Source organism: Ursus arctos, unplaced genomic scaffold (genome assembly GCF_023065955.2).
Source record: "Ursus arctos isolate Adak ecotype North America unplaced genomic scaffold, UrsArc2.0 scaffold_11, whole genome shotgun sequence".
Taxonomy (NCBI): domain Eukaryota; kingdom Metazoa; phylum Chordata; class Mammalia; order Carnivora; family Ursidae; genus Ursus; species Ursus arctos.
The window spans coordinates 44,571,123-44,586,743 of NW_026622775.1; the positions used below are offsets into that span (position 1 = coordinate 44,571,123).

Here is a 15,621-nt window from a genome sequence, read left to right on the forward strand (position 1 = left end):
CCAAAACAGGGAATAACTGTAATCATGACCTGAGCCTAACGCAGACGCTTAACTGACTGAGCCACTCAGGTGCCCCAAATACTTTCACTTCTTTAGGAATAGCAGTACTAAACTCAGAACTTACTTCCAAAACACAGGACTGAGACAAATGTAGGCCTCAGAAATGATCAGTTACACCAAACAAATAAGCCCTTTTTTTCACAAGGTAATTTGTTAACAAAAACCTATCACAGAAAAATTAATGATTCCCACAAAGCATTATAAAAAATTAAGACATGATTGTTACTGGAGGTATTTGTGAGAACTGTGGAGTATTGTATTTCCACACACACATGCCTTAGAGCTATTTGTGGGAAACTCGTACGAGGTGGTCACACAATTAGATAAACACCCATACTCGCATGTGCGTACGTAAGGTTAAACATACGTAACCACCGCACCCAAAGACTAAAGAATAATGGAGTGACGTCATTCTGGAAGAAGGCCAGTGAGTTTACAAGCACTGCCCATAGTCTTTCCTCACACAAGAGTTTTCTCTGAGATGCTAAAATAGAAGCCACATACTCTGTGGCAACTTTCTTAACAACCCAAAAGCCAATGTTATTTGAAAAGAAATCTGTGAGTATAGGACAGACGAGGGTGCACTTGACCTGAGGACTGAGTTAGCTGACCAAAAGCATGATGTAGGCTCAGCATCTGACAAGCTTCCTTAAAAAAGCTACTATGACTAGTCTGGGTTTTATAGCTCTCAGGATGGTGGCTATAACTCCAAGAGTTGTTGGCTAAATCGGGGTCCCCAAATACACTGTATTTAATAGGGATGTGCTTTAGAAAGCACACAATTAGATGATTTTAGGTGAGGAAAGATCATTCTAGCTTAATTCCTGTTCTCATCACAGCCTTTCATAGTCACCAATCAATTCTAACACCTGCCTTGATTTTAAGGCATTTTATTGCGTCTGCTTGGAACTGCCATATTAAGGGTTTTTTCTTGACTCTCAGATTCCCGGTTCACAGAGTAGAGGGAAGGCTGGCCTCTGAGCATAGCCTGGCTGGAGCAACCTGAGCCAGGGAGCTCAAGATTATCTCCTTCCAGAAAGGGGAGTGGAGACTGCTCCCAGCACAAGGATCTTGAGAGGCATGGGATGCAGAAATGAGAGTAGAACATGAGTAATGGTGGTAAACAGTCCTTTTTTTTCTTTTTCTTTTTTCTTTTTTTTTTTTTATCACAGACAGCAGTTTGGGATGTGACTTTCCAAAAATGGCAATCTACTGATTGCCAGGGAATAACACAGCTGGGAAAAACCTGAGAGGTTATCGTATTTTACATTTATTTCAACAGAGGTTAATTATCTTGCTAATGGTTACAAGTTAGTGGTAGATCTAGCATGGAAACAGGGTCCCTGGGCTATTGGCATCCAGGGCTTCTGGATTCCACTTTATCAGCTGCCAACACAATATCAGTGCAGGGTGGGTCAGCTGTGTCATAAAAAGTGCACTTGATGGCACCGGGAAGCTTCAGATTAGGTAACAGGTGAGTTTTACTGATGTCCTTACGCCCATGAAAAAATCATTTTATTTATTAAGCACTTATTTATTCTGTATTATTCTTTGGGTTAGTGGAAAAAATACAAAGTAATGAAATGAAGTTTTACCGACATGCAGTTAGAAGGGCCGATTTCGGCGTGGTATGATATAAACATTTCGTAAAAATTAAGGTTGCCTCATCAAGAATGTTTTGCTTCCTGATGAATGAATGCTACATGTTGCTCCTGGAGAAAGGGTGGGCATAACTGGGGATATTCTAGCACGAATGAAAATTTGGAGTAAGTTCTAAGGTTCGCAAGGCTCTGAAAAACAATAATTACTAACATTTAGTATTTATATTTTCCTTAATTCCGTAGTATAAAGAGATGAAAGGAATCCATAAAAGGTTTAACGTGCTCTTTGGGGTGACATGAATAATAGGAAGATTGGTATAATTATGAATACGTCTTCTTGGGATTTATGTTCCCGTATTGTCCCAAATGGAAAAATAAATATCAAAGATCTCCTTTCTCCAACAGAGATAAGTCTGTCTTTAAAATATCTTCCCTTCATATTTTGAAAAGTGTAACGTTGAAAAGCTTCACCCATTTCTCCCCCTGCAGAACACGTTTGTTTTTCTGTAAGACAGATGAACACGTCACTGACCACCCATGTTGTACAATCACAGGACAAACTTTCTAAATCTTTAATGCCTGGGTTTTCAAGCCAAAGGTCCTAATTTTAAAAAATGAAAACATGCACTATTTTGTAAACCTTATTTATTCTGTTTCCACGAAGGCTACGTCTCTTCTCCAAACAAAAATTCATTCCAGATACACGGTTTTGTTATTTTTCTTAAGACACAAAGGAACCCGAGAAGAAAAGGGTCTACCTACCTCATGATATTTTTTAGTGACTTTGCTCGGGACACACTGACACTCATTGCAGTTGTGGAGACAGCAAGCACAGTTTCCACCACAGCGTTTAACCAGGAGACAACCTGGCCAGAAAATGGTATCGGTTCTCTTTAGCTCTTCCCTTATGGACACCGAGAAGTTACGGGGCGTGCAGCTGTACAGTCTTACCTCCTCCTTTAGAAGGTTCAGGTCCACCACTGCAGGGCATAAAAGAAAGCAAAGAAAAATAACATGCTCATGCCCTGAGCCTGAATTTATTTCATCAAGATCTTTTCAGAGAGGACTCTATTTCACCAACAATATGCCCAACAAGGTCCCTTCTTACTTTAAGGAGGTTGGGGGGCTCCGTAGCTCGTGAGTTGGACTTTCATTTCATAGTCCACAAAGCTTCATTATGACTTACTGACCATTGAAGAGATGCCATTGTGCAATATTAAGAACAGAGCCAGCAAAACAGTTGAGAGCTATAAATAGGAAACTTTGTAGAGAAAAAGAGGGCTACACCTTTTAACCCTCATAAAAAAGTAAACAAGGAGAGCATTGGCGGGAAGAATAGAATGTAAAATGATGAATGCTTGGATTAAAAAACAAATGCAATTTTTAGAAGGATTAGAAGCTCATGCAATTAACGAAGAACAATTTACAGAAACTTGCTGCCAGGACTTTATATAATTTTTCTGGCAATGAGACTCAGAAAATGCAAAAAGGGCATGAAGGAAATGAATTTTTGAGGACAGCTGAGTAGACCATGAGTGAAAAAAATGACACATTTTAAAAGGGTTGAGGTTGCTGAAAACCCCTGCTTCCGGTACACTGAGTAATTCACAATGTTTGAAATTCAGTTTAACTAGGCTCCTTCAGATTTCTATTCTTCCCCTTCTAGAGGAGGGGAGAGATGTCTAATTTATAACAATTGTCTCTATTCTTTTAGCAAGCTGGTTAACTATGTGATGTTTTATTCTTTAAAAGAATACCTACTTGTGAAGACCAAACAAAAATATCCTTTCATCAGATTGTTGTAGTAAATTCTCAAAGAATCACTGTTTTTAACTATAAAATGATACTTGCCTCAGTTAATTTATATCAAAAGAGCACGTCATATTTAATATGAATTAATATAAAACATGAAGAGTACTTAATTATTATATCCTCGAATTTGAATTTCTGCTTTATTACTTTGCCTTTTTTTCCCTAGAAATGTTCAAATAATAGCAATTCCAATAAAATTGAAGAGTTTTGGATAACATACAATTCATCAGAATTTTTTCTTCAAAAAATTATTAAAATTTGGAATATTATCTAAATAGAATAAATCTGGCCAAATACCTTTTCACTAATATTAGAAACATTATAAACAAGAATTGAAAAAAAGAAACCAATTTTCTGGTTAAAGATGGCTTCAAGTAATAATAAGCACTGTGTACTGCAGTTCTAAAAATTAAGTGTCAATATTTGAAAATAATTTTAAAATGACAAGGTGATTAAGAATCACATGCTTGTTTTCTTGTTGCTTGTTTTACAATTCTATATTTACTTGTACATGTGATCAGGTTTTTTCTAAAATGTGAAAGGAAGCCAATGTAAGCATTTTCAGGAAATATATGATAAATCATGCACATGCAATTGTAAATTATAAGCACATGCCAACTATACGGGTGACCAAAACCTTGGTCAAGTATAGGGAAGCGCCAAAGAAAGGCTAATTCTACAGGTTCATTTCAACATTTTATTTAGCTAAAAAATTATTTTTTTTCCAACTCAATAGAAAATCACTGTTCTGAGTATTTAAAGATTTCCCTTTCATCTGAAAAATGATCCTGTGAAGGGAAAGCTTTTAAATATTTAAGAGGAAATGAGTTCATTCTTTTGAGAGCCATAAAAGGCCAACTTATCTCTAATAAAAGTAATGAGATAATTGAGTTGAGTGATGTCACATATTTCACCTGATTTCATTTGGCTGAACTAATAGTATATGTACATACTGCTCTTTCATTGTTAAAGCTGCATATGAGTGTCTCTGAATCTTTTCTCTAGAAGTGGATATCTAGGCAAGAAGGGTTTAGAAAGTCGAAAACATGCACATACATACAATACAAAAGCCAGTTGCCAAGATTTTCAATGCTTATTTAAGATGTATACCTCTTTAGAATGTGAATGAAGCTCTCAGCTTCAAAGGCTATTCATCTACCTCAGTTTGAAACACACTATTTCATGGAACTAGAAAATGAGACTGTATATGTTCACTTTAAAATGTTTACTTAACCACAATAAAAGGTTAGATAGATTTCCCCAGTGAGCTGAGTTACGATACCTGCTACAATGTGAAAATTTAAACACACTTGCAACTTAGCTTCCACTCATTTATCATGTTTGACACAACAGTCAAAAGCCCTTTTTAAGTGCTGGGTAAGCCTGACTTAGAAAATAAGGTGTTTTCTTTTTCTGCAGTAGCAGGTATGAATGAAAACCCTAAGCCAGAGGAAGAAAAGGAAAACAAAAACAAAAACACTGAAAAACCTTGACACAGTGCACACTACAAATACAATTAGGGATTTTCAATTTGGCATATCTTATTTGAAATGTAAGCTTCCTACCCCTAAGGCTTCAAACTCATCTAAGCGTCATTAAAATAAGTCATGTGACTATAATTTGATGTCACAAATTCTCCAACCATTGCGCAGAACTTGTGGGCAAGAAAAATGAAAAAAAAAAAACAAACAAAACAAAAAACCCCAAAAGAAAAAGATCAAAAAAGAGAAAGAAAGATCATGTCCAACACATTTTTTTTTTATATATATAACTCAACTCTAGTCTTATGGAGGTTTCCCACCGTAAAATATTTGAAAAATGAAAATCAGTGTTTGGGTTCTTTATTTCCTTTCTGTCAGTACTTCCTAAGACAACACACGTGTTAGTTGGTCTTTCTAAAGAATGAAGATTTTGAGTGTGACACCATTAAAGTCATTTTTCTTAATGCAGATTTTCTTGTTCAGATTCACCAGTATTGCAAGTTTTACTAAAAAAGCTAATACTGACTGAAAAAAAATCATGGATACACTTTGTTAGTTGCTCCTTCTTTTAAGATATTCAGCCCAAGGATATTCTATTACTGTAATGCAATCTGAGGGTGGTCTTTCTAAGACGAATGTGGTAACACTGTGATATGTTTATTCTGTGGAAAATCAATTTCGATGTCTAATTAGAAGCTTTTAAACGTTTCACTCCTTGTTCCTTTGTAGAAAGACTCTTGGGAGGGGAGTTGGTTTTGTCTATATAGATGTTATCCCACACCTGCATTTTAGTTTATGTAGAGTTCCAAAAATATACACTGCTTTTCTCACACTTACTGGACGCTTAAAAAGTTAATAGTTTTGGCAAACTGCAAGGGCTTCAATTTGGAAAGTGCTAAATGAATATTTGAAAGATCTGGTTCAGTGCTGGATGCTTTTAAATACATGCTAGCCTCTGGCCAAATCTTCACTGAGCACCAGGTGGAGAGGTGCGGGCATAGAGGCCTAGAAGGGAGATGATGAGGCTGGAGTCCTGAGATCAGCTGTCAAAAAAAGGATCTGAGTTTAGAACCTGGTTTACTCCCTTTGCTTTTTCCAGATCAACATGATAATCTACTTCAAATCTAACAAAGGCTCTATTCACAAGTGTTTCAGCTAGCCTTGCAGATCTTCATTTTCCTGTTCCTAAGTGGGAGGGAAGGGAAGTGTTCGTAAGTTATTCATCAAGTTATTCATCAAGATCAAATCTTATAAATATGCAACAGCTTTCAGCATTTGGACAGGATTCGGCTGCCCATGTACCTGAACACCGATTTCAAATATTGCTGAGAGGAAACCACGTCTGTTGGCATAGCAAAATACCACGGTTGGGCAAGTCTGGACATGACCTGCTGAGATTAAAGCTCTTGATCCAGAAGGGCTGCAACTACTAGCAGGAAAGGGCAGGAATCCGGTTTCTTTCTGACAAGATTTAGAAGAACAAGTCTGGTGCAATCTGTCCTTGTGAATTGCTCAAACTAACTAAACACTGTTCCTTCCATATAAATTCTCCAGACTCATTCCATTCTCTAGAGAGACCCTGGGTAGATGTCAATGTTTCTGAGAGCCTGAAACACATTTTTTGAGTGCATTATGATTAGCCAGTTATTTCTATTACTGTTTCATTTGCGTCTGATATGGATACTTTCCAATCCTAATGTTACAAGGAAAATTAGCTAACCTTAGGGACGACTCGGTTAACGTTATTTCCAATTTCTTGACCATGTGAAATTAAGTTTAATTATCAACACTTTCATTCTTGAACAGAGATGCACTCATAGGGTCAAACGATCATTTCGGAGGCAAATTTATAGACAGAACAATTATGATGGTGTGGGTTCCCTTCGGTCATTTTTTTCTTGCTTTGAATCCTATCTTGGAAACTCCTAGTTCTATTTTGTGATGAACCACTGTTATTTTCCACATTATTTATAGAAGTTTGTAGGCTTAAGAGATTGAAATTAATATAACCCTGACCCATGGGGTCATGGTAGGTAATGATTTTTATTTCTGTCCCTTTTCTAAGGCCCAAATCTGGTTTAGCAGCTAAAATAATCTCCCTCTCATCTCTAAATCAATATACCCCAAATATTAGATTTGAATAAGCAATGAGTCTCATGAAACATAATAGAGGACTTCACCAAAATGATATTTTTGAATTAAAGAAATGGCAAGAATTTTCAGCAAAAGTGTTCCGTTTAATCTTTCAAACCCCATGAATTATAATTGCTTCTCTTTGTAGGCATTTTTATTTAATGTGTAAATATTCTCAACTGTTACAAAAATGGGTTATTTACATATATCATGGAAGGATTTTAAACTCAACTCCTTAGAAGCTATGGTGGAAGAATCCAGAACACTAAAATTGCTAAAAAAATTAAACGAGGTTCTAATCTGAAGAGAGAACTTACCTCTGGATTTTCTTCCAAAAACAAAAGCCTTGCCAAGAAGTTGCCAAGTTGGCCTATATAGATCTTCCAAGTCCAACTGCCATCTGTCTGGTTCAAGATACCGAATGAGATCTTCCAAGGTACTAAACGCAGTGACAGCATTATTAAGCAGATCCAGTGGCAAAGCTGAAGGGGGTAACACGGAAGGGCTCACGGCCTCTGTGAATTGCTGAAAGTAAAATGAATCTTATGTTAACTGTTTTAAAAATGACAATGTATTTCTTCTGGACTTAGGCATGGAGTAAGGTAAACTGAGGCTGAAAATGCAAGGGAAGTGAAATGGTATTCAACCCAAATTAGAAGTAATTGCTTTGCAAAGACTTCATCTAGATGAATTCCAATAGATCTCTGTGCAGTCAATGAGAGAGATGTTAACCTTCATTATCACAAGCCATGGCGGATGTGGGTATCTGTTGCTTAAATAAAAAGGAAAACGTCTCTGTGGTTCAATTAGGGACTTACAATGGAAATTGTAATACCATTTACCCAATTTTTCTTTTGTTTTTCACTTTCCATTTTCCTGAATCTGGAAAATCACCAGGTAGTTATGCAAATGAGTGCCAGACAAATTAAAAACTTAATATAAAGTAATTAACCCACGAAGAATTAGAAAACATAGGCAAAAAGCCTTTCACATTGGAGAAGAACTTGTTAGTCAAGATAGAGAACACCCAAACCATAAAAAATAACTTTGATACATTTGCCCATGCCTTTTTTTTTTTTTTTTTTAAACAGTATTAAAAGACAGTCACTGGGAGAATGGCCTGATAAATGACATAACGGTCACAGGATTAGTGTCTAGCATATACCAAAAAAGCCCAACAACTCAGCAGAGAATGGGCAAATTCCAGACAAGAGGCTTGAATGGCCAAACGACACATAAAAGCATGCTAAAATTCATTTGTTATCAGAGAAATGCAAAACAAAGTGAGGTATTATTTTACATACAAAAAAGGAGATACTATTTCATGTACATGAGATTGGCAAGGATTTAAAAGAAAGGATTGCCAAGGATGTGGGTAAATTGGAATTTCTCTGTTCCGCCTGCAGAAGTGAGTATAAAAATTGGTACAACCACTTCAGTTGATTTAATGGATGTACACAGGATATTCGAATAAAAGATTTACAGGATCCATGTCTTTGTAATTCGCTTTTGAGGTTTACATCTTTTTATTTGTGCACATGGAAATACGTGCAATGATATTCATCACAGTGTTGTTTGAAATCGAGAAAAATTCAAAATAATCTAAATGCCCAGCTATAAAGCAATGGATTAAAATACATCATTTTAAATGGGAAGCAACAAATGAGGCAATAATTTCAGTTAAAGTTCAAGAACAAACCTGCCCCCACAACCACCGACTTTTAAAAAGCGGACTAAAGGTAGGGAGTGGTAGATCAGAACTGAAATCAAAATAGGCGAAATAAATACATGATCAAATGCCCAACTTATTTTTTTATTATTTATTACTTTTATTTATTATTATTATTTTTGCAGAGGAGGGGAGAGGAAGAGCATGGAATAAGACATTTATGTCAACTGATGTTTATTACAGTAGTATTTACAATAACAGAAAGTTGATGACAAATCTACATTTATAATATTGGAATAGTTACTTGTACTGTACTCAAACTGAAATGATGTACAGTCATTAAAAATTAGGTCCTCTAAGAATTTTCATTAATAAAAGAAACGTCTACGATAGTAAACGACAAAAAAAAAAAAATCCCCAAGCTATATAAATATGCCTTGATTCAAGATACATAAATATATACAACATACATGTCCATAATTTTAACATTTTTATAATAAATATAGGTTCCTTTGAGAGATCCAGTAAAAGTTATAACATTTGTTATAATAATTTAAGTAACCATCATGTAAGCTCTTCCTTTTCATCCTGATTACTTGGACACCCTGGACCAGAAACTGGAAACAACGTACTATTTATAGCAGCTGCTAACTTTGTTGACCTGCCTTCAGTCTTTGCTTATTCCCTTTATTCTCTGCCGCATAACCCTGGGTTAATCTACCTAAAATAAGTTATCACTGATCATGTGATGAATTTGAACAAATGCCTAGAGTGATTTCTCATCTGGAGGATAAAATCCAAATTCCTTACCCTGCACTCAGCATCCTCACAATCTGACCTCTGCTCACCTTTCCCATCTAATCCTCTACTCATCAAAGACATGAACATTTTGTTCCAATCAATCCAGTCTCTTCACTAACTACTGCACATGTCATATTCATCGCAGACTTTGTACCTCTACCCATGCTAAATGCTGCTCCCCTTCCCCCATATGTGAAACCCTCCCTCCTGTGATCCACACAGTAAATCTTTACCATTTATAATGGTCTCTCTTGAAACACGATTCATCCATGAAAATTTCATTAATAACAGGGCCATCATTGGCCATATATCTCAATTGTGTCAATTTGAAAAAGATCCCCTTTCTGGGCTATCCCCTGGGCACATGGTTTGAAAAGCAGAAGCTGCTCTGTAAATTAGAAAGTGGACCAAAAAAAAAAAAAAAAAAAGGACCACTGTTCTCTGGGGTAGGCATACCCCTGCTGGGGCTCATAGCTTTATGGGTGCAGAGCCCTCTCTGCCCACAGAAGGGGGCATTTTTATACCACACAATCAGCAGAAATGAATGTGGTAGTCTTGGGTCAACACTGATTTAATTCTTATTTTAAAGATCTAATTTCAATAATATCAAGAGTCTGACTAAAATGTTATTAGCACTAAGATGTTTTCAATTATTCTATCCAACTTTTGAGAGTAGAAACCAAATGTAATACATTTCTATTTACTTTCAGTATTTTTTTAGTTGTCCAAGAAATGCAATATTGCTTTGATAGAGAGTACCATTACAGTTAATAACTATATTATGGATATAAATAAACAATTATCTAACAAAAGCTTGCACTCTTAATTCAACCAATTTGGTAATACTGATTAAATTTATAATGTGAAAAGGTTAATGCAAATGTTTTGCAAATTTTTAAAAGATAAGCTAAAATGTATGTTTATGTAAAGTGAAAATTAAGGGTTGGTAATACTCAAAGAATAACTGAGTTATTACTCATGACTATGACGATATAAAACAAATCAAATGTGTCATGATCTGCACACCGAAAGTAAATACAGAAAGCTAAAACAAAAATATATTCTTCATTAAAATGTCAGAGTGCAGATGTATATTTTAGGTATGATATAAAATTGTTATTTAAGCTATTTTCAATTAGACCATAACCCAAGCATGGGTTGGCTTATTTTGTTTCCACGTTTATTTGAGACTCTCTGCATAGAGTGTTACTTTTGAAGCAATGAAAAGTTCCAACTGATATCAACACTGCTTAGATAAAAGTACGAAGTATTTATACAAAAGAAAGCAAAACAAAATAAGCCTGTGATATTGAACAAACAAAATACGCACACCTTGGGTTCTATGAAGTATTAGAATACCGATCCCCTGAAATGACAAAGATTGAGAGAACACCACTTCGCATACATGACTGCATGTATGTACTGGTCAATGTCATAAACTTCCAAGTTTCTAAATATTTAAATTAAAATAAGATAACTTTTTAAGACACACACACAGCTGTCCCTACCCCAAAACAGGAGGGGATGATCAACTTCTTCCCCTGGATTCTAAGAATCAATCTTTGGACAGAACAGAGGAAGCAGTGCTTTCGTTAAGGGCCTTCTCATGACTCTTAACCACACCCACCGATTCAAGGAACAACCAAGTTGTTCACTTTTGTAGTTCTGCTTTTCTAAGCCGTCTAAAGGGATTCTCAGAGAAAAGGGGGAGTGATGGAAAAAAACAGAGGAAAAAAATGTCCTCTGATTTTTTAAGTTTTAGTTTTTCCTCTAACCAAAAACTACTCTTTTTAGTCTAAGTCATAGCCTTTTCTCCAAGATTTAGTGTCTAAAGAATTCTAACAATATCTTTTGTATTTAGAAATACTTATGTTGGGCTAAGTGCCTTGAATTGAATTGGAGCTGCACATTCTCCACTTCCTCTCTCTTCCATCCATCACGAAAAGAGATACTTATTACTTAAGTTATGGGTTGCCCTAAGACTATTTAGCGGATGATAATGGTCAGTAATGGAAGGCACAGTTTCTTGGTGTCCTGTAATGTAAACTAAATCAACACCCTTAGTGAGCCAGAGAAAAGCTTTCCTGCCATTACGTGCAGGGTAGCAGTGACAACCTGGTGATTGTCTAGTCCCAGCGTAGATGTTCAGGTATGTTACTTGGAGGGATAGATGGTGAAAGAGCAGAAGGAGATCTGAAATCTCTTTGCAGTGAAGTGTCCTGTCAAACAATGCCTTTCCAAAATGTCAGTGCCATGTGACCCTCAAGAAGGGTCCTACACAAAACGAGGTCTTTTAAATTTCTTGGTGAAAGTCATTCTGAATGAAAAAATGATGTGAGAGAAGAGCCCTATCAAGAGCCAGTGAGTCTAGACTCTAATCCTGGAGCTGCTCACATTTAGGGAAGAGCATTTGGGCAGATACTATAAGCCCTCCGAGCCTCAGTTTCCTCCTCTGTAAAGCAACAGCTGCTAAACTCAGTCACCTCTAAGTTTCTTTCCAGGTTTTAATTTAAGAATTCGGTATAATTGTCAGAAACGAGAGGGTTCATTTTCTCCACATCCTTGCCAACACTCATCTCCTGTCCTCTTGATGACAGCCATTCTAACAGGTGTGAGGTGATATCTCATTGTGGTTTTGATTTGCATTTCCCTGATGACTAGTAATGTTAGGCATCTTTTCATGTACTGTTAGCCATTTGGATGCCTGCTTTGAAAAAAAAAATGTCTATTGAGATTCTCTGCCTATTTTAAAAAAATCAGATTGTTTGGTTTTGGTAATTGAGTTGTATGAGTTCTTGATATATTTTGGATATGAACCCCTTATGTGATATATGGTTTGCAAATGTTCTGTCCCATTCCACATGTTGCCTTTTCATTTGGTTGACTGTTTCTTTGATGTGCAGAAGCTTTTTATTTTAATATAGTCCCACTTGAAAATTTTTGCTTTTGTTCCTTGTGCTTTTGGTGTTATTTTCAAAAAATCCTTAGGCACTGCTGTGGGAATGTAAATTTGTTCAGCCATTATGGAAAACAGTATGGAGGTTCTGTACAAAATTAAAAAGAGAACTACCATATCATCCAGCAATCCCATTCCTGGATATACATCCAAAGGAATGAAAACAGGATATCAAAATATATTTACCCTATGTTTACTGCAGCGTTATTCACAATAGCCAAGATATGGAAACAACCTAAGTATTCACCAATGGATGAATGGATAATGAAAATGTGGTGTATATTTACAATGGAGTATTAGTCAGCCATGAGAAAGAAGGAAATTCTTACATTTATGACAACTTGAGGATGGAACTTGAGGGCATTATACTATGTGAAGTAAGTCAGAGAAAGACAAGTATTGTATGATTTCACTTACAGAATCTAAAAAAGCTGAACTTGTAGAAACAGAGAATAGAATAGTGGTTACCAGGGGTTGGGGGGGTGGGTGGACATGTTGGGGAGATATTGGTGAAAGGGTACAAATTTGCAGTTAAAAATTAGTAAGTGCTGGAGAATATGTAACACTGCGATCATAGTCAACAACACTGTATTACAAACTTCAAAGACGTTAAGAGACCTTAAATGTTCTCACTACAAAAACAAAACCACTCTGTGATGTGACAGAGGTGTTAGCTAATGTTTGGTGGTAATCATAGCACAAAGATAAACGTATGAAATTTACCCATTGTACAACTTAAGCTCACACAATGTTATATGTCAATTATATCTTGATTGTAAAAAAAAGAAGAAGAAAAAAGAAGAAAAAAAAGTCCAATACAGATTCAGCAAAATTTTGGAAACCTTCAAAAACAAAATATACTCCTTAATAAGTATGTGATGGGGTGGAACTCTATTTTTTTTTCTTTAAATTTTCCTTGTTGCCTTAGATTATCAGTAAATTTTGGAAGACACTGCCCCATGCTACAACTAACAAAATTTGACACTGATTTTTTTTTCCTGCCCTGAGAGTGCATACAAGTTTACCCTGCTTATTAAGAATCCAAATGTCCCTAGAAAGGCATACATATCTAGCTTATGAATGGAAGCTGTGTGACTCTAAAAATCAGAAGAAACCAGGTTCGTGTCTAGAGAATTGGTATTAGCATGTTTTCAAATACATATAGATACATGCCATGTTGTGAGCTGAACTGTATCCCTTTAAAATTCATATGCTGAATTGAATGAGGTACCCTTTAGTACCTCAGCACGAGACTGTGTACAGAGATGGGGCCTTTAAAGAGGTAATTAAGTTAAAATTAGGTCATCTGGGAGGGGCCTAATCCAATAGGGCTGGTCCTTAGAAGAGGAAATTTGCCTACGGACATGCACAGAAGAAAGACCACATGAAGGCCACAGGGAGAAGAGAGCCATCTACAAGGCAAAGAGAAAGACCTCAGAGGAAACGAATCCTGTTGATACCTTGATCAGGAACTTCTAGCCTCAAGAACTCTGAGAAAATAAGTTCTGTTGCGTAAGCCACCAATCTGTGGTATTTTGTAAGAGCGGCCCTAGCAAACTGGCGCGTGGTGTGTCATCATCAACTTCTCATGATCCATTAGAGCAGCCAACAAAGATGAATTTTATACTATACCCATTAAATCACTTCACATTTATTCAAAAGCTTGCGAGGTGGGCACTGGAAACAAAACAGACCAAAATACTTGTCCTGGTGAAGTTTAACCTTTATAAGCCAAGTATTCCCTATTATAGGAGAGATATCTCCCTCCCTATTGTAAGAGTGATTTATTCTTTGCCAAAACAAAGAATTGTTTTGAGACATTGGGAATTTGCTCCTGTGGATCAGAGAAGTAACAAAACAGTATCACACAAATCCTGGCGAGCGAGGACCATGAAAAGCGAATTTAATATGAAGGAATAACTGAAAAACAAATATATTTCTGCTTTTATTGTTGAAAAATAACTGGTAGCCCCTGTGTTCAGACCAAGTAATGGCCATCTGAGGTACCAGCTCAACACAGCAAGTTTAGCTGCAAGAATGAGTTCTCTTCTTGACTTCTCCAGTGCTAACTTTTGAAAAATCAACATTTTAGTGTTTTCGTATTTTATTATGGCTACTCTAAATATTTTATGCATTTATTATCATCTTTTCCTTTTTTAGAAAAAGAAAAGCTGACTCTCTGTTTGGAATAGTACCATCCAAGTTGCTTATCATTTCACAATAAATAGTTACGTATCTCTAAAAAACCATAGCTTGTCTTTTTATTAGGATTTTTGTAGCAAGTGCAATTTTAAAAATACAACATTTACAATGAATCTTCCCTGGACAAACACACACATACAAATGTTTACTCTGAGTAGCATAGCAACCACTGCAAAACTTTTAGGGCCTACAAAGATTTATGCTGCAGCTTTCTTAGTCAACTGCATACAGTACATTTCAAACTGATAAGGAGCCTTTCACTTCATTCATACCTAACAGAATGGTTAGGAAAGCGAATAGGTTTTATGACTGTTGCAGTCATGCAAAACAAATAAAATAATAATCCAGGTGTTGAAAGAGAAGAAAAAAAAAAAGGTTCAGTCTTGTTACATCACTTCTTCAGGGTTCCCTCGATCTCATTTATAGAATGTGGAGCTGATAATAATGTATATAGGTCTGACTTTTTAAAGAGCTTAGGAAGCAGACAGGGCATGCAGACAAAAATGCCTGCCAGGAACAACTGACGGGAGGTTCTCTAAAGACACAAGAATGCCCTGGAACAATTCATTTAAACATGCTTCTTTGTCCTTCCCCTTGTTCTTATCTGAATTCATCCAGAAAGCTATCTTGGTTATGTTTTTAAATTATTTTTAAGCCAGCAAAGAAAAGCAAATGCCTGCATTCCTACTGGAGAACAGATGTTTTAATACTCTGTGGGTAATGCAGATTATATATTTAAGTGAGAAATCCTAGGGAAGGTGGCCGATTGTATTCATATGAAGTCTTAATATTGAGAGGTTCTTAACTGAAATAAAACTTGACATATTTATACAAGCAAGCGTAGTGACAGGCCAGAATGAAGAGCGAGAAACGTTTATCAGCCAGAACTTAAAAGCAGTGATTTCA

General features: G+C 36.1%; 1 protein-coding gene across 6 annotated transcripts in view; it reads right to left on the reverse strand.

Moving 5' to 3' along the window:
* The window catches only part of PDGFC (platelet derived growth factor C), a 200,079-nt gene that overhangs the window by 4,916 nt on the left and 179,542 nt on the right, over positions 1–15,621 (reverse strand). For 4 of the 6 annotated variants that reach the window (XM_057310144.1, XM_057310145.1, XM_057310142.1 and 1 more), the window contains exons 5-6: positions 7,405–7,612; positions 2,424–2,641 (exon numbers count right to left, since the gene is read on the reverse strand). In XM_057310144.1, the coding sequence (XP_057166127.1) occupies positions 2,424–2,641; positions 7,405–7,612 (426 nt within the window). The remainder of the gene's footprint in view (positions 1–2,423; positions 2,642–7,404; positions 7,613–15,621) is intronic. The other 2 variants (XM_026499545.4, XM_057310146.1) reach the window with 2 other exon arrangements.